The sequence below is a fragment of the Felis catus genome, chromosome E2, assembly GCF_018350175.1.
Source record: "Felis catus isolate Fca126 chromosome E2, F.catus_Fca126_mat1.0, whole genome shotgun sequence".
NCBI lineage: Eukaryota > Metazoa > Chordata > Mammalia > Carnivora > Felidae > Felis > Felis catus.
The window spans coordinates 60,113,877-60,129,041 of record NC_058382.1 but is presented as its reverse complement, the minus strand read 5'-3'; the positions used below and the strand labels follow the sequence as shown (position 1 = coordinate 60,129,041).

Sequence of the window (15,165 nt, the reverse complement as noted above, 5' to 3'; positions counted from 1 at the left end):
TCCTTTGCTTACCTGCCCACCCACCAGTCAGCAAACGGACCGTGCTCCTGCGTGAGGCCCGCTTCTCACGGGACCAAGCAAGCACCCCTTCAGCGGCATATCCCTATTTGCCCCTCAGAACCTCTGCGCCTCTTCCCTTGGCACACGGCCCGCTCACAAGGCTTGAACGTGTGCAGCCCGTGGCCTCCAGGTGAAAGCACCTCCCTCCTAACACATCCCGAGACCCTCTCCCCACGGTCCCTCCCCTCCAGCGCAATCGCCTCCTAAGGAAGCAGGAGTCAGGTGGCCACGGCTGGACGCGCGTGTCATCCGGGGACCCCCCACCCATCTCCCGCCATGGAAGGAGCCCGTGGGCCCTGGGTGGGCCCTGGGCAGCTCTGAAGGCCGCCACTCACCTCGCTGTCTTGCGTGATCTGCACCTGCTCGCCCTGTGGCACCTGTGCGATATGGAGGTGGCCCTGTGGGATCCGCAACAAGAGAACACACCAAGGAGCATCAGAAGAAAATCAAAGCCACAGGAAACAAGAAGCGCTTTCTGGAACTTTTGTTTTCGGTTACCTGCTGGCAATCCAGGACAACTGAATCCTGAATAGTACAATATACGCATAGCATAAGCTTATTAAATAGCCTCCTGAAATTAAACTGTCAGAATGTGACACGTACAGAACATTTTATGGCTAACTCTTAATGGGGCCTGGAAAAATCTGTCAAGTCTTTAACTGCTACCCAACAGGCAAATCTAAGAATGCGAGGGTCATTTGGAAAAGAAGGGAAACAGAAGTTTCCCACAAAATTAGACTTTTTTTTTTTTTAATGTTTATTTATTTTTGAGAGAGACAGAGCATGAGCAGGGGAGGGGCACAGACAGGGGGAGACACAGAATCCAAAGCAGCTCCGGGCTCTGAGCTGTCAGCGTAGAGCCTGATGTGGGCCTCAAACCCACAAACCGCAGGATCGGAGCCAAAGCCAGACGCTTAACTGACTGAGCCACTTAGGTTTGTAGACACAGGCAGATAAACGATTCCCATAAATGCCAACGTGGCTCAACACCACTGCAGGATTTTCTCTTGCTTTCATTTTACTGCGTGTAAACTGTTCTGAAGTTATTCCGGACTTCTTTCAAGAACCTTCTTACTACAAAGGTAAGAATTAACTGCCTTTGTGATTGTCACCTAAACAAAGAATTCACTATTTCTATTCACCATCTATAACTGCTATCTATCTCATCTGCAAGATGAAGAACCCCCCCCCCCCCCCCCGCAAAAACGCTCATTAACACTTTCTGGAAGCTGGCCCTTTTCCAGGCAGCATGCTGAGTGCAACGTCACACTGAGGCCACCCTGAGCTTTCCAGGAGAAAGCCTGGTCACGCAGCTGGGTGTGACTGGACGGCCAACGGGACCCCGGGGGCGTGAAAACATCCCGCTCCCTGGTGACGCTCCCGCCCTCCTGCTCTCCCCAGACGTAGGGGCCAGCATGAGTCTGGAGGAATTTCTACCTGGGCCAGACCACACAAGGAGGGCTGAGGCAGGGGTGTGGCTCACTGCTAAGCCAACTGCCCACACGAGTCTAAGATACAGCCAGGCATCCAAAGGAAGTGCTATGCGATCCCCAAGGCCACTCACTAGCTCTTCCCACTGACCCCAGGAGGAAATTTTCTTCCCTCGGGAAAAGGGTCCCCCTGTTTCCGAACTGAGAAGACCATCTATGATGCATCGACAGCGCCTCCCAGGATGACAGGTAAGGGCAGGGATGGTCGAATGGCCTGACCCCCAGAGCTGACGGCGGCCACGGGGGCAGCACGTGCAGGGAGCCACGAGGGGATGCCGACAAGGACACACCCCCTCGGGAACCGCCCTCATTTAGGAGATTCAGAGCCGACACCCCGAACCACTTCTTTAGACTGGCGCTCTGACCTCACCCCGAGCTACCACGGCACGACCCGGAAACGCAGGGGAAGCCGGGGCCCGCCCGCCCCACCGGCCACGCCCCCACCCTGCCTGCCCTGGCCCCGGTGGAGGCAGACTAGCGAGAAGGGCACATACTACTTGGACCTGTCCGTCCTCTCCGATCTGGTGGATCTGGACCTGCTGGGCGTTGGCCAGGGCGTAGTGCAGGGCCTGTGGCGGAGGCTGCGGCATCTCGCTGGCGGGGGGCGGCGTGCTCATCACGGTCTCTGCAGGGAAGTACAGAGGGCCTCAGCAACCAGCGGGGGACAGGCCAGCCATGGGCACGCCTCTGGCCTTCCCTCCCTCCCCAGCACCACCTTCCCCCAAAGAGGAAAGGAAACCCCTCCTTCCCGGACAGCAGTGGGCAGGTCCCAGTGAAGGGGCCATGGCATCCTGTAGAGTCATGAGTTGTCAGTGCTGGGGATCGAGGTTTCCGACCGGGGGACAGGGGTCCGGGGAAGGACTATTCTGACAGAGGAGTCTCATCTGCTTGTTTAAACGAGTCGCTCAGGATTCGTCAGCAGAAGTGAAACAGAAGCACAAAGTTGGGGTTACACCCTGCTTCTCACCGGTACGTTATCGGTATTTGTTCACAGACAATTAAGCCCTCTATGGAAAAAACTCTCCATCCTCTTGTTTAAAGATGCATTTCCAATATACCTTCACTTCCTTTGTTTAATCCCAAACGAGACCTTTGTGTTGACATGTTGCGTATTAATTTTAGTTGTAATGATACCTCAATAGAATATTCTCAAATGCTCAAAAAATTAAAGGCTCAGAAAAAACGTTTTGATTTTGTGCATACAATTTTTCCGCAGAGAATTATGGTGGACGGACAGTAAGAAAACGTAAACACAACAGGATGAGACTCAGCGAGATGTGGACTGTTAACACAAAGGAGAAAAAAGAAAGACGAAAAATGAGTATATTTTTCTTCTATTCCATGGGCATTAAATTGACACAGTATATACATTCCACCTCATAACATTTTAATATTTTTTTAATGTTTATTTTTGAGAGAGAGAGAGAGAGAGAACGAGAGCATGAGTGGGGGAGGGGCAGAGAGAGAGGGAGACACAGAACCCCAAGCAGGCTCCAGGCTCTGAGCTGTCAGCACAGAGCCCCATGCAGGCCTCAACCCCATGAACTGAACCATGAGATCATGACCTGACACGAAGTCAGACACTCAACCGACTGACCCACCCAGGTGCCCCTCGCTGCCTACATTTTAAAAACTAATATAATGGTGTTAAAATGTTAATACTTGCGTTATGTCAGAAATTACATCCTTCTCAATGATTTGAAAGTATAATGAAAAGCTTCAGGTGTCAACATTTTAAAATGTCGACTTAAAAATACGTAAGGAGGAATACACACTTTCCAACCTCTTAAAGAGGGTACGTGACCAAAACACTTAGAGTCCACTCTGCAGGTTAGTTGTAACTACTTAACTAAATAGACGCTCAAATAATTCCTGCTCTAGTGTCAATAAACATCAGCTGATCATGCCAGTTCTCAAGGGGTCCAGAGATCCAAGAAGAATTAGAACCCCAAGGTTCTAAAGTAACTGCAGAAGACAGGACATATGGGTAGCAAGTAAATGCTTTTCAAACCTAAGACTCAAATTCTTGAATCTGCCAATTAATCAACAGCTCCTATAATTATACAAAGGAAAGAGTGTGCAACAGAAAGGCAGGCCGCTCCAAGAGCCCCCACACCCCTGGCTCCCCTCTTTGTCCAGAGGAGAGACTGCTGCACCCACAGATGGGCAGGCAGTGGACTGTTACGAAACGGTTCTCTGCAGCTCTAAAATATTGGGCGCTGCACAGACACCCTCCCGAGGCCCACAACTCACTGATGAGGCCCGCAGGGAGTGCGCCGGGCTGCAGTTTAAACCGTGAAATGCAGCCACCTTTAACTTAAGCACTTACAAAAGTTTCCACGGTGTTGCCAGGTGGGACGGTACAAGACAAATGTTTTAATAAATTGGTGTTTTATGAATTCAATGACACTAGGGATTGTATGGTTTGTGTTCAAACGGGCGGTACTAATTCAGCTTTAAATAAACTAGCCTCGGCTCAGAATTTCCTTTATAGTATTTATTTGGAAATTCCTTTTTTATCTGGTAATTCCAAAATAAATAAGACAAACCCTGCCGGAATGACTACCAATTCCGAATTAAGCCAGGAATCCTGGCTTAACTGCGTTTTCCCGGATTATTTCCGTCACCAGAATAGCCTTCAGTCTCAGATCTGCTTTGTGAAGCTGAGAGCGTACAAACAGAGCAAGGAGAACCTGCCAGAGTCCCGTTAGCTAATCACCGGCTTGGTGTTCTCTAATTTAGTCAAGCATGCAGTATAATGAAACGGCAAACAATTACATCAACAGGAACTTCCAAAGCAATGGACTTTTTTAAAAGCGTGGTAAGAGAAAAACACGCTCTGGGTCTCTCTCGAGATTCCAGGCGCGCGGCAGGCAGCTCTGGCTGCCGGCGGGCCGCACGGGAAGGGCCGGCTGCGGGGCGCGAGCAGGAGCCGGGGACGGGCTACGGCAGCTCAGAGCGCCTCCTCGACCCACCCCGGGCGCACGGGCCTCGGGAAAGGAACCGCGCGCTTGTCTCCCTCCCGAGGCTTGTTAAGAGCACCACCTCCGTCCTCCTCCTCGTCCTCTTCCTCCTCCTCCTCCTCCCTGCGCACCACCCGGGGCTGGCAGCAGCCTTCTCACGTGGGAATGACACCCGCTTCCGGGAAGGGCAAGACGAGGGCAGCCCTGCCCCCTCCCCGTGCGCCACGCTCCCGAGAGAGGAGCCGCCGCCGAGGCCACGCGAGGGGCTACTGTTGTTCTTCCAAAGCCACCGGTGTCGGCGGGCGGCCGGGGTTTCCCAGACCGTCTATTCCAGACAGGGCGTCCTGAGACGCTGGGCTCACGCCCCGCGTGCCAAGCCCGCCCAGGGCACTCGGGAAGTAAAGACAACCTCGCACGGTGGCCACTCACCGCCCACGAGAAGCCGCCAGCACCTGAGAGTTACTCAAACCCAAAGCATCTTAGAAGAAATGCTGACAGGCTTAGTAAACAAAGAAACAATCGAAGAAACTCCTGTCTCGGTAAACAGAACTACTATCATTTAGTTGAAAGGAACACTACTGACTGGAAGGGAGATGAAAAATCCTAAGTAAGTATGAAACAAGTCAGAACACCACCACCACACAGCAGGAATCACACCTGAGCAGGAGGGCTAAGACCCCCCGAGTCTCCGATCAGGGGGTCGGAAGCAGAGTCGGGGTCCCCCAGCCCACCCGCCCGGCCACTCACCGGACTCAACACCTTCCACCCTCAAGCATGGTGCCGGCCGGCCCGAGGGCACCACCGCTGCCTGTCAGAAACTCACGGCTCCGGGCCGCTGCCCGGGGGTCCTGAACCAGGGCCGTGCCGTCTCCACAGAGAAAGCCTCATCTTGCCCTTCCTCCTCGCTCCTTCGGGACAGACACTGAGCGCTAGCCACGGGCCAGCTCCGTGCTAGGTCCCTCGGACCCCAGGGAGAGGGCGGCCAATCCCGGGCCCACCTGAAACCTACCTCCCCGAGTGTATGGCGTCCACACCTGCCCACCCGAGACCCACGAAGGCGGGCTACCTCTTCAGGGGGCCACCGCTTCAGCACATCGTACAGTCGCTATCTCCCTCAGTTCCCCAAACAGGATTCCTCGTTGTGCGAGAAGGGCCTAGATCCCTGGCTGGAAGGTCCCTCGATACTGCCGCTCAGAGAAGCACGGCTTGGGGGCACGACGTGTGTGGCCGCCCCTCGTCGTCAGGGATTGCTCGCAAGTCGCTACCGAGACAACGAGAGGGAAGCCGCTTCCCGAGGTCTGCTTCAGAAAGGCAAGACCCCGCAAGCATGCCGGGCCACCGGGTCTGTCGCCACAGTGCCGCGGAACGAGAATCCGGCTGACCCTGCCCGCACTGCCCTGGGGTCCTGACCGCGACCCCGATCGGGGTTTCGGTTCTACGAGCCGAGGCCAAGGGAGACGTTGTGGAGGTTTTTTTAAAAAGCTTTAAAAAAAGCAACACCGAAGTCACAGTGGCGTTCCTGGTGAACCTTCTGCTTCGGAAAAGCCAGTCCTCCCACGATACCCGAGGGGAAAATCTGGAATGTCCCCGTGCTCTTTCGGGGAAGTCTAACTCAGAGCGGCGGCGATGAGCACGACGACCCGGGCCGACCCCCGCCTCGTCCGCGCCCTCCACGCAGACACCAGCAAGGACAAGAAGCCAGCGGCGCGCTCAGTAACCCGGCGGAGGGAGGACAGGACACGGCGCTCGCCGCCAGACCCGGCCCCGTCCTGCCGCTCAGGGAACCCCACGCAGCACCCACAGCGGTCCCGAGATGACTCACCTGAAGGGCGTGCACGGAGCCGGGCTCCCCGTCGCCGCGCTGAGGGGGGCTGTGGGTGGCGCTGGCCCGCTCCCCCCGAGCCCCCCAGGGCGCACCACTCGGGACTCCGAACGGAGCGTACCTGAAGCGCCGTACGAAGACGAGGACGGCGTTCTCCTCGAGAAGCTCTTGACGGCCAGGCTCTGGCCTCGCTGTTTTCGCCGCCAGGCTGTCCGACATTTGGAGTCGATGCTCTGTTTGATTCGATACCAGTCAGACTCCGTGATCCCAAATTTATAGAAAAGGTGACCTGAAAGCACACACCCCGTGTTAAAGGACGGCGAGACGAAGGCCACTCCTCACGTCCCGGCCGTGTGCGAGCCACACGAACACGGGACAGCGACACGTGGCCGGGGGCTGAGAGCCTCACCGGCAGGGACCCGTGACGTCACACATTCACGCGTTGACCGGTCCACGAGGCGGCCGGCTGGGTGCCGGGCCCCACGGGCCTCCAGGACGCCCGTGCTCAACCACGTCCACTCACACTCCACACACGGCACTCGGGGGCCTGAAGGTCGAGGTTAAAACCGAAGCCCACGACGCCCTGGAGCCGCGTCCGCAAGCACCAGCTCCCCTCCGCCCGTGCCTCCGGGCCTGCAGCCGTCCCCCTTGTCCCCAGTCTCGGCTCAGACTCGACCTCAGCGGCCCTGCCCGCTGTCCCTCCCTGCCCGAGTCCCTCCCACCCGCACCCTGTCCGGCTGACACCTAGAGGACGGACACAGTTACTGTGTGTGCTGTGCCAAGAGCCCAGACCGCCCGGGCACACGGCAGATGCCCCGGCCCTGCTGGACTAAACGCGGTCACGATCCACCTGAAGACACTCTTCCGTCGCCGCCCGAGTCCGAGATCGGCTTCTGTGACTCGCTGTGCCCTCCCCTCTGCGCCCGGTCAGGAGGAAAACGCCCCGCGGGCACATCAGTCTTTATCCCCGAGAGCCCGCAGCCCCGCTCCCCGAGGCACATGCGGCCTTGCCCTCGTTCCTCTGGGCCCGGCGGGGCATCTCACTGACGCCCACACTCGTCAACCACTTACGCCACAGAGCGCTCTCAGAACGTGACTGAACGGCACCGGGGTCCTCCCTCCCCCACAAGGAAACGGGGGATCCGGCAGGCCACTGAGGCACAGGGGGCCGACAGAGACCCTCACCGGACCCTTGGCCTCTTCTCTGCCGAGACTACAGGAAGTCAGTCACCACCGTGGGAACCACAAGAAACGCTCTTCGACTGGATGACCTCCACTCGAGCGGCTCGCGGAACTTCGCCGACTCACAGGAAAACACGTGGATGAAATTCAAAACTTTCATAATAAAAAGACGGAGCTGAAAAACTTCCTGTTTTGACTGCTAGGAAAGCCGCGTTTACACCGTCCACGGAGAGCGTGACGGCCACCTGATCCCTAAGACCTCCCCCTGCCGAGACCACCGGCCAGACAATCACAACAAAGGGAGTGCTCATTTTCCTAAATTCACAGAAGTATCAAGTTTCTTTTCTCTCGGAAAGATGCGTCTTGACTTCACGAGCATGTGCTTAAGACCTCTGACTCTAAATACGACAACCAAAATTTCTGTCATCTAGATGAAAAGGCCTTGGGTTGAGGAGACACAGGATTTACGGGATCAGAAAGGAAAATAATCCAAGGAACTTCCAGCTGCATTTTGCAAGCCTCGTGCACAGAAGGAAATACACAAATGAGGCCCAACTCCTTGCTTGCTGATTTCCAGGTCACCTCTAAAACAGCCACAAATCATCGATCAGTATTTACTGAGTGGCTGCCACGTGCCCCACGATGGCTTTAAGTTCAAGGGATTGACTCGAACGTTCTGGGCTGGTTACCAACTTTGAGGTCACGGCAGAGCCGAGGACAGCGGTGCCGAGAGAGGGGAAACGGCAACCCAGCGCCATCAGAACGCCCTTCCCGGGATGCGCTTCAGTAAGAGGACCTAAATAAACCCCACCCTCCTGTCCCCACACCGGCACAGGCAGGGAGAAGCCTCCCGAATGCTGCTAGGAACTAATGACGTTGCCTGAAATTTTAAATACCTGGTAACAGACATGAACGTTTACGACACATATGAATGTGTGACGTTAACATTTAAGTTCCACTTTGTAAAAACCAATTTACCAGTTGAAAGCCTGGCTTACACCCTTTGAAGAAAAAACATACGTCTGTATAGTTACACAGCAGTCGTTTTTAAATTCTCCGGAGACCTCGCTGCATATTCCTGCCAACAGCAAGTCCGGCAGCACCCACCCCGCTGCCGCCAGGAACGCCGTCGGGTCAGCAGTGCAGCCGGCTCCCCGCGGAGAGCACCGGGCGCAGGGGGAAGGTGCGCCCCAAGGTGCCCACATGCAGGCTTCGGCTCTGCCCTCAGGGGACTCGCGGAGGTGTCGGGGTGCAGCCTCAGACCGCTCTGTGCTGCCTGGAAATGCGGCTTTCTCCGACTTTCCCGAAAGCGCACCTGTCTTTTCGGACAGCACGGAGCACCGCAGCTTAACGAACGAACGGTGGAAGAGACGTCTTATGATGAGTGACAAAGAGGTTACTTTGAGAGGCGCCTGGGTGCGTCAGGTAGTTAAGTGTCGACTCCTGGTTTCGGCTCAGGTCACGATCTCACAGTTTGTGACACCAAGCCCCACGCTGGGCTCTGTGCTGACAGTTTGGAACCTGCTTGGGATTCTCTCTCACCCTCTCTCTGACCCTCCCTAGTGGGGGCTTTCTCTCTCTCTCTCCCCCCACACCCCCATAAATGAACACCTTTCACATGTGATGGTCACAAGAAAAACGCAGAAAATTAGGCAGTCAATAAGCTAGCTTCAGAGCCTGTAGAACTGTCGGGAGTGAGAGGCTAACATCCAGGCCTCGCGGCACCCAGCCGGGTGGAGGAGAAATGGCCACATAACCCCCAGGAGCACCTCCCTGCACTACACAGCACGCGAGGCCCCACCCACGGACACACAGGAGACCTCGGACAAAAGTGAGCAGCGACCCTGTGCAGGAGACGCGGCCACCTCCAGGCAGTTTCCGGTGCCTTCCCCAGCACATGGGGTCCCCAGGCAGCTGTGGGGGTTCATCCCCTCCGGAAGGCAAGCCACTTGTCCCCTCACCATCTTGGGGGAGAGTGCTCAGCAGGCAAACCCTCTCAGCCGCCCCCCAAAATTACGGTCCCTCTGAGCCTGCTTCTGCTGCTTCCCCGGCAAGCTGTCTGCTCACCCCCTCCCTCCCAAAGAGCTGAAGCTCCGTCACCATTAAGTGCCTTCCCACATCCCGGAACGCCCATCCCGACACTGGTGGTTCAAATCATAAAACCACACTCCAGCTCTCCAACAATGAGCCCCACAGAGGGCTGAGACACACTGTGGGAAAGAAAAAGAAACAGAGCTGGCGATCTCACGTCCTCGGTGGGTGGCATGGGGCTCATCAGCCACAGAGGAATGAAAACCACTATCACTGCTCACGTAACCTCAAGTTCAAGGGGAAAGAACAGAAGACTGCGTGCCAGAAATTTATTTCTTAGAATTGGTCTTCACTTGACAGCGACTGACCTAGAAAAACAACAGAAATCTTTAGCCCCCGAGTGAGGAGGACGGGTCACCACACCTCCCCACAGACTGTGTGTTGTCCAGTGTCCAGGCCACAGAGCCAGGCGAGCCCCGCTCCCCAGGCAGTGATGGCCCCGACTGAGGAGAAGCAGGAAAGGAAGGCTGAGGGCCTCCCCAAGGCCCTGTGTCCGGGCGACCTGTGAGCCAGGGCCCCGACTGTTCACCTTCTCACCTGTGCTCACCAAACCTGCCCCCCTCTGCACTCCCTCTGGCGCCTCGGCGTTACCAAACACACGTGCCGGGCACCCCCCCCCCCCCCAGAAGCCGTGTAAGACACCGCGTTCGAGTATCAAGCTCCGGAGAACCCGAGCCCTGTGCCCCGTGAAGTGTCCTCCGAAATCCACGTCCTTCCCAGAACCTCAGAACGTGACCTCCCTTGGAAAGAAGGCCGGCGCAGGTGTGCTGGGATCCCACGGGACTGGGGTCCTGACAAGGAGAGGAGAGGAGCGCGTCCACGGGGAGGACACGAGCAGTGACGGGAGCCGTGCTGTCCCACGCTGCCGGCCGGCTCCAGAATCGCAGGCTTCTGGCCTCCGGGGTGGAGAGAAGGGGGACTCCCTGCTGCTCTGAGCCCCCAGCGCGCGGTGCTTTGTGACTCTGTGACGCCGCCCCGGGACGCCCCGAGCGCACCAGGGGACCTCAGCTCACACAGGTGGGCGCCAACCAGCTTCCGCGTCACGGCTGCGCGGTCACGAAACACCACCCTCTACTGGCGCAGCTGCTGGGATGGACCGGGGGGCCGCCGTCCCCTGTGAACACAGGGCTCTGGCGTGTGCCAAGTGGAGTTCAGACCACCTCCCGAGGGCTCGGGGGCCCCACGGGACCTCACCTCCACACCAGCAGGCTTCGCGATACCTTCAGAGGTCTGCGACTGTCCACCCGACGGGTGCTTTCGTCGCGTTTCTAGCAACTCACGCGGGCGAGCGACTTGCTCCACATTACAGTCCGGGAGAGGCTCGGGGATTCGCTGGGATGAACCGTAAGAATGAAAGCCGTATTTGCAAATCGAGGGGGAGAAGGCAACGGCTGGCGTTCTTAGCTGAGAGCCCCGCCCGAAAACGTTCCAGACGTTTACGGCTGTGGTAACGTGCTGCTTGTACACACGGCACACGACCTGTACGGCTAGCTTAGCCGAGTCTGAGGGAGCCCTCCAATCCGTGGGAGCCCTAAAGCTGCACCCTGAAAAGCGTGTATTTCTCAGGGAGTATTTTAGGCACCGCTTCCCTCCCGAAAACGCACATTCCCTCATTAGAAAAGCGGTTCTCAGACACACGGCCTACGGATGTTTCAGAATTCCTTTTCCCCAGAGAAAGTAAAGGGAGAAAACTACTTCTGCTGACAAACAAAAAGGGGAAATTTAGATGAGAATCCTCTCCGTGATGACTGCACTTGGCAGCAGCAGCTGTCGCGTTCTGGAAGCTGTGAGCGAGGTTCCCGGGTCTGCGGGAAGCTGAAAACAGAGGCGGGCGCGACAAAGCCACCGAGCCACTCTCGCCACTCGGCCCTCGGCAGTCCGATCCGCTGCTTCACCTGTTGTGTTCTGGTTCTTGTGCAACAATTTGAACCGGCCCAAAGTTAGAAAAAATCAACAACTATTTTAACACCTCAAAATCACATCTAAAGGTTCCCACTGAGAGGGCCCCTCACCCGGTGAACAGCTTCTCACAGGAAGTCCAGGACGGGCTGCGGGGAGACGACGACGACAGGGGCCTAGTGTGCGTAGATGGTGCCCCCGCCCCCTTGCGGGCTGCTGTCCGAGTACGCGTGACGGGGCACATGGGACTGGCTCAAAGCCATGCGGTCAACCCTCCGGAGTCCTGACTCAAACCCAGCCTGCCTGTGCCCCTTCAGCCTAGGACTGTGCCCCGGCCACCAGGGGCCGAGGGGAAAGCCCAGGCTTCGCGATGGGAGGAGCCGGCAGGCAGGTGGGTGTGCGATGAGACGAGGCAGCCCGCCCTCCCACCCAGCCACTCCTCGAGCTCCGCCCAGGCCCCCCGACACCCCGCTTCCACCCTCACCTGCTCCAGGCACGTGTGACGGAGCCGGGCTCTCACAAGGGCCACATCCCGCCTGCCTGCCCGCCCACAGCAAAGGTGCAGCCGGCCCCAGGGTCTGCAGGGCTCCGGGCCCCGAGCCCGCGCCCCTCTTGCTCCTCTGGCTGGGAAGCTGAGAACGCAGGCTGCACGTGGTGGATGGGGCCACAAGCTCAGAGCCACGGTTAGATGGCTAGTTCCAGCCTAGTTCCAGGCGACTCCTCGCCTGCTCTCTCAACAGACCTCGTCGGAGGGAGGGAGTCGGTGAGGGCAGGCCCCACGGCTCCAGGAAGGCTCCTTGTGGACGGTCTCTCACAACTGAGCGCGGGGGACTGTTTTCCTTTTGAAAAGCCACTCCTTCATTCTGTGCAAATCACATGTGAAAAAACAGCGAACACACGTAGTCGGGGTCAGGGACCCCTCCCACTTCACGGACACCCGCAGGCCGCCCCGGCCTGGGAAAGAAACAGGCCAAGTGTGGCTGCTCGCACAAAGCAGCCGTCTGTGGCGGCGCTCCGCCGGCGCCCGGACAGCCCGGCACCCCAGAACTCTTCCTCGGGCCCCCACAGGAACACGCGGGCAGGCCGGTCTCCCGCTGAAACACGGACCCCCACCACCTGGCTTCGAAGCAAATACAACCACTGTGCTGGCAACTCAGAAGTTTCTGACGGTCAATCGGTCCTCTGCTGCAGAGAAATCGGGCGATCTGACCTCCTGGGTCTCGGTTCAGCCAAGCCTTGCTCGTGTCTCCAGAACTCCTGGAGTCTGTCTGCCCCCCTCTGCTTCTACTGCTGCAACCTGGGCCGTACCCCTGTGTTAGTCTCTCAACACAGCCCCGCTACGACACCATCCTTCTTCAGTCTCCCTGAAGTCACCCTGCTAGGCGCCCCCCCCCACCCAGAGCAGTTTCACAACCCGCACTACCGCGTGTCTCCGCGGTACCGGGCACCACAGGCACGGATGCCAGGTACGGATGCGGGCACATTTCCATCCCCCAGGAGCTCACAAGGAGAGGCCGTCTGGGGCTGTGCTACCTTCTGGGAGAGGGCTCGGCTCGTCCGGCTGGCATGGGTGCATGTGGTACCACAGCTGGTGAGCGCAGAGGACGCCCCAACCTCCCAGGGGACGTGCCCTGAACCTGCGAGGCCGGGGGAAACGGACAGCTCCCGTGCTGAGCCCCTACTGCGCGGCAGATGCCAGCATCTCGCGCCTCCTGATGCCCCAGGAAGACAGCTCAGTTTCCCAGATGGTGGAGGGCTCATGGGAGAGCCCAGCTCCCACACACAGGAACAGAACCGGCCTGTCTGGCTGATGCAGCATGAATCCCCCCCCCCCCCACCACACACACAGTCTCCCTGGGCACCAGCACACTGGCCCCACCGCCACGTGCTTCTGCTCTGGGCCCCCCCCCGCCCCGGCTTCCCCACCACCTCCAGGGAACCTTCTCCAAACCTCTGCCTAATAACCTGCACTTCACGGCCTGCACACAGGGAGCCCGTACTCCTTGGACTGATGCTCCAAGGCACGTCTCCAAATAAGAGGCAACCACCCTCCAGCCTCAGGTCCTAGGAGCCCTGTCGACTCCCCATGGGAAGAGCAGCCCCCCAACCAGAGGCCACTGTGCCCACGCAGCCCTGGGCCCGGTCCAGGCCACAGACGGAGCCTCTCCATCAGGGCTCCCCTTCCAAGCCCCTGACACACTGTCAGGGCCGTGGCCATTTACAAACACCTGACGGCCCGCAGAGCCATCGGGAATCGGGGACCACGGCTCCCTCACCTTCACAAACCCGCCACACAGGGCACTATGGGTCACAGGGTCACACACCACCCCATGGCGGCCTGTCGACATGCCAGCACGAGTCCTCGGGCTGCACACACACCACGTGCCCAGAGACCAGAGTGGCGCAGGCACACCGGAGGGTCCCAGCTGGCATCACGCTCCAGACCGGGGGCTGGCGGACGGCGGCAGCCCACCGCCCGCTGTTGAAAAATACCGTTTTGTTGGAACACAGCCGGGCCTACTTGTTTTGTCAGTGGCCACTTCCAGGGCGGAGCGGTTCCAAGAGACCCCGCGGCCCACAGAGCCTGGCCCTCAGGAAAAGTCCGCCGCCGACCGTGAACCGCTCTCGCCCCACCTCGGGGGCTGACGTCGGCTGGTTACACGAACGGCCTCTCAGAAGAGTACCAGGGAGGGTTCTCAGGATCCGTGACAGACACCCCTAGCGGGTCAGACGGGAGAGGCAGAAAGCGGAGGGCCAACAAATGGGGACACCATGGCGACGAGCCGCTGTAGTGTTAAGAGGGACCTGGGTTCTGTTTCTTAGCGGCTGCCAGGAAGATCTACAGTCAGGAAAAAACGCTCAGTTTTAATCTAAAGTATAAGAGAACAGGTAAAAACATACCTGCTATTCTTACAACAACTATGGAAAAAGTCTTTCTGTTTCTCTCTGTCCCCAACAGAAGGCTCATGGATCGACGTCAGAGAGTTTCCTGTGACAAAAACGACTCCTTCCTGGTGGGACAGCACCCTTCCCTGGTCTGAGATAGTGAGTTCCAGGTAACTCACTCACTTCCCCGCCCTTTGCTAGATGAGACTTAAACCTCACATTCAAGCACAGTGGCCCTCCAGAACCTGGGTCTCACACGCGGCTACCCAGCCTTTCTGTTAGAAGTCTCGCGTCTCGTGTCTTTCTGCTTCATTTTGTGTCTATATCATAAGCCACGTCAACGCGTCCCGGAGTCGGACGGGCCTTGTGGATCAGACGAGCCCAGGGGTGAGAGGCAAGCGGGTGCTGCCGATAAGGATATGGGCCACCCGCAGGGCCACTCGCACCCCTTAAATGTCACCAATGGTACACAGGGATCACTGACTTGAGCACGGGGCCCTCTTCAAAGAGGAGGCGCACCACACAGGCCGTGAGGATATCAGGACCAGCACCATGAGCTCCGCCGGCTACGGTCGGGAGGTCAGCCCATCAACAGCCCTCTTGGAAAGGGAAGAGGGAGACAGCACCCTGCTCACGCCAGGGGGAAGCCAGGGAAAGGCCGCGGTCAGCAGAGGATGGGGAAGGCTCTGGCTCTGCTCCTCTCCAGGCCTCGGGACGGCCTGAGGACCGGCGAGGCCAGGGTCTGAAAGGCCCGTGCGCCCCCGGTCCTTCC

At 58.1% G+C, this 15,165-nt stretch overlaps 1 protein-coding gene across 13 annotated transcripts in view; it reads right to left on the bottom strand.

Moving 5' to 3' along the window:
* Nucleotides 1-15,165, bottom strand: part of BANP (BTG3 associated nuclear protein) — a 304,623-nt gene that overhangs the window by 221,934 nt on the left and 67,524 nt on the right. For 9 of the 13 annotated variants that reach the window (XM_045045585.1, XM_045045590.1, XM_045045583.1 and 6 more), the window contains 3 exons: nucleotides 6,457-6,624; nucleotides 2,045-2,175; nucleotides 396-467 (listed from right to left, as the gene is read on the bottom strand). In XM_045045585.1, the coding sequence (XP_044901520.1) occupies nucleotides 396-467; nucleotides 2,045-2,175; nucleotides 6,457-6,624 (371 nt within the window). The remainder of the gene's footprint in view (nucleotides 1-395; nucleotides 468-2,044; nucleotides 2,176-6,456; nucleotides 6,625-15,165) is intronic. The other 4 variants (XM_045045586.1, XM_045045589.1, XM_023245260.2 and 1 more) reach the window with 1 other exon arrangement.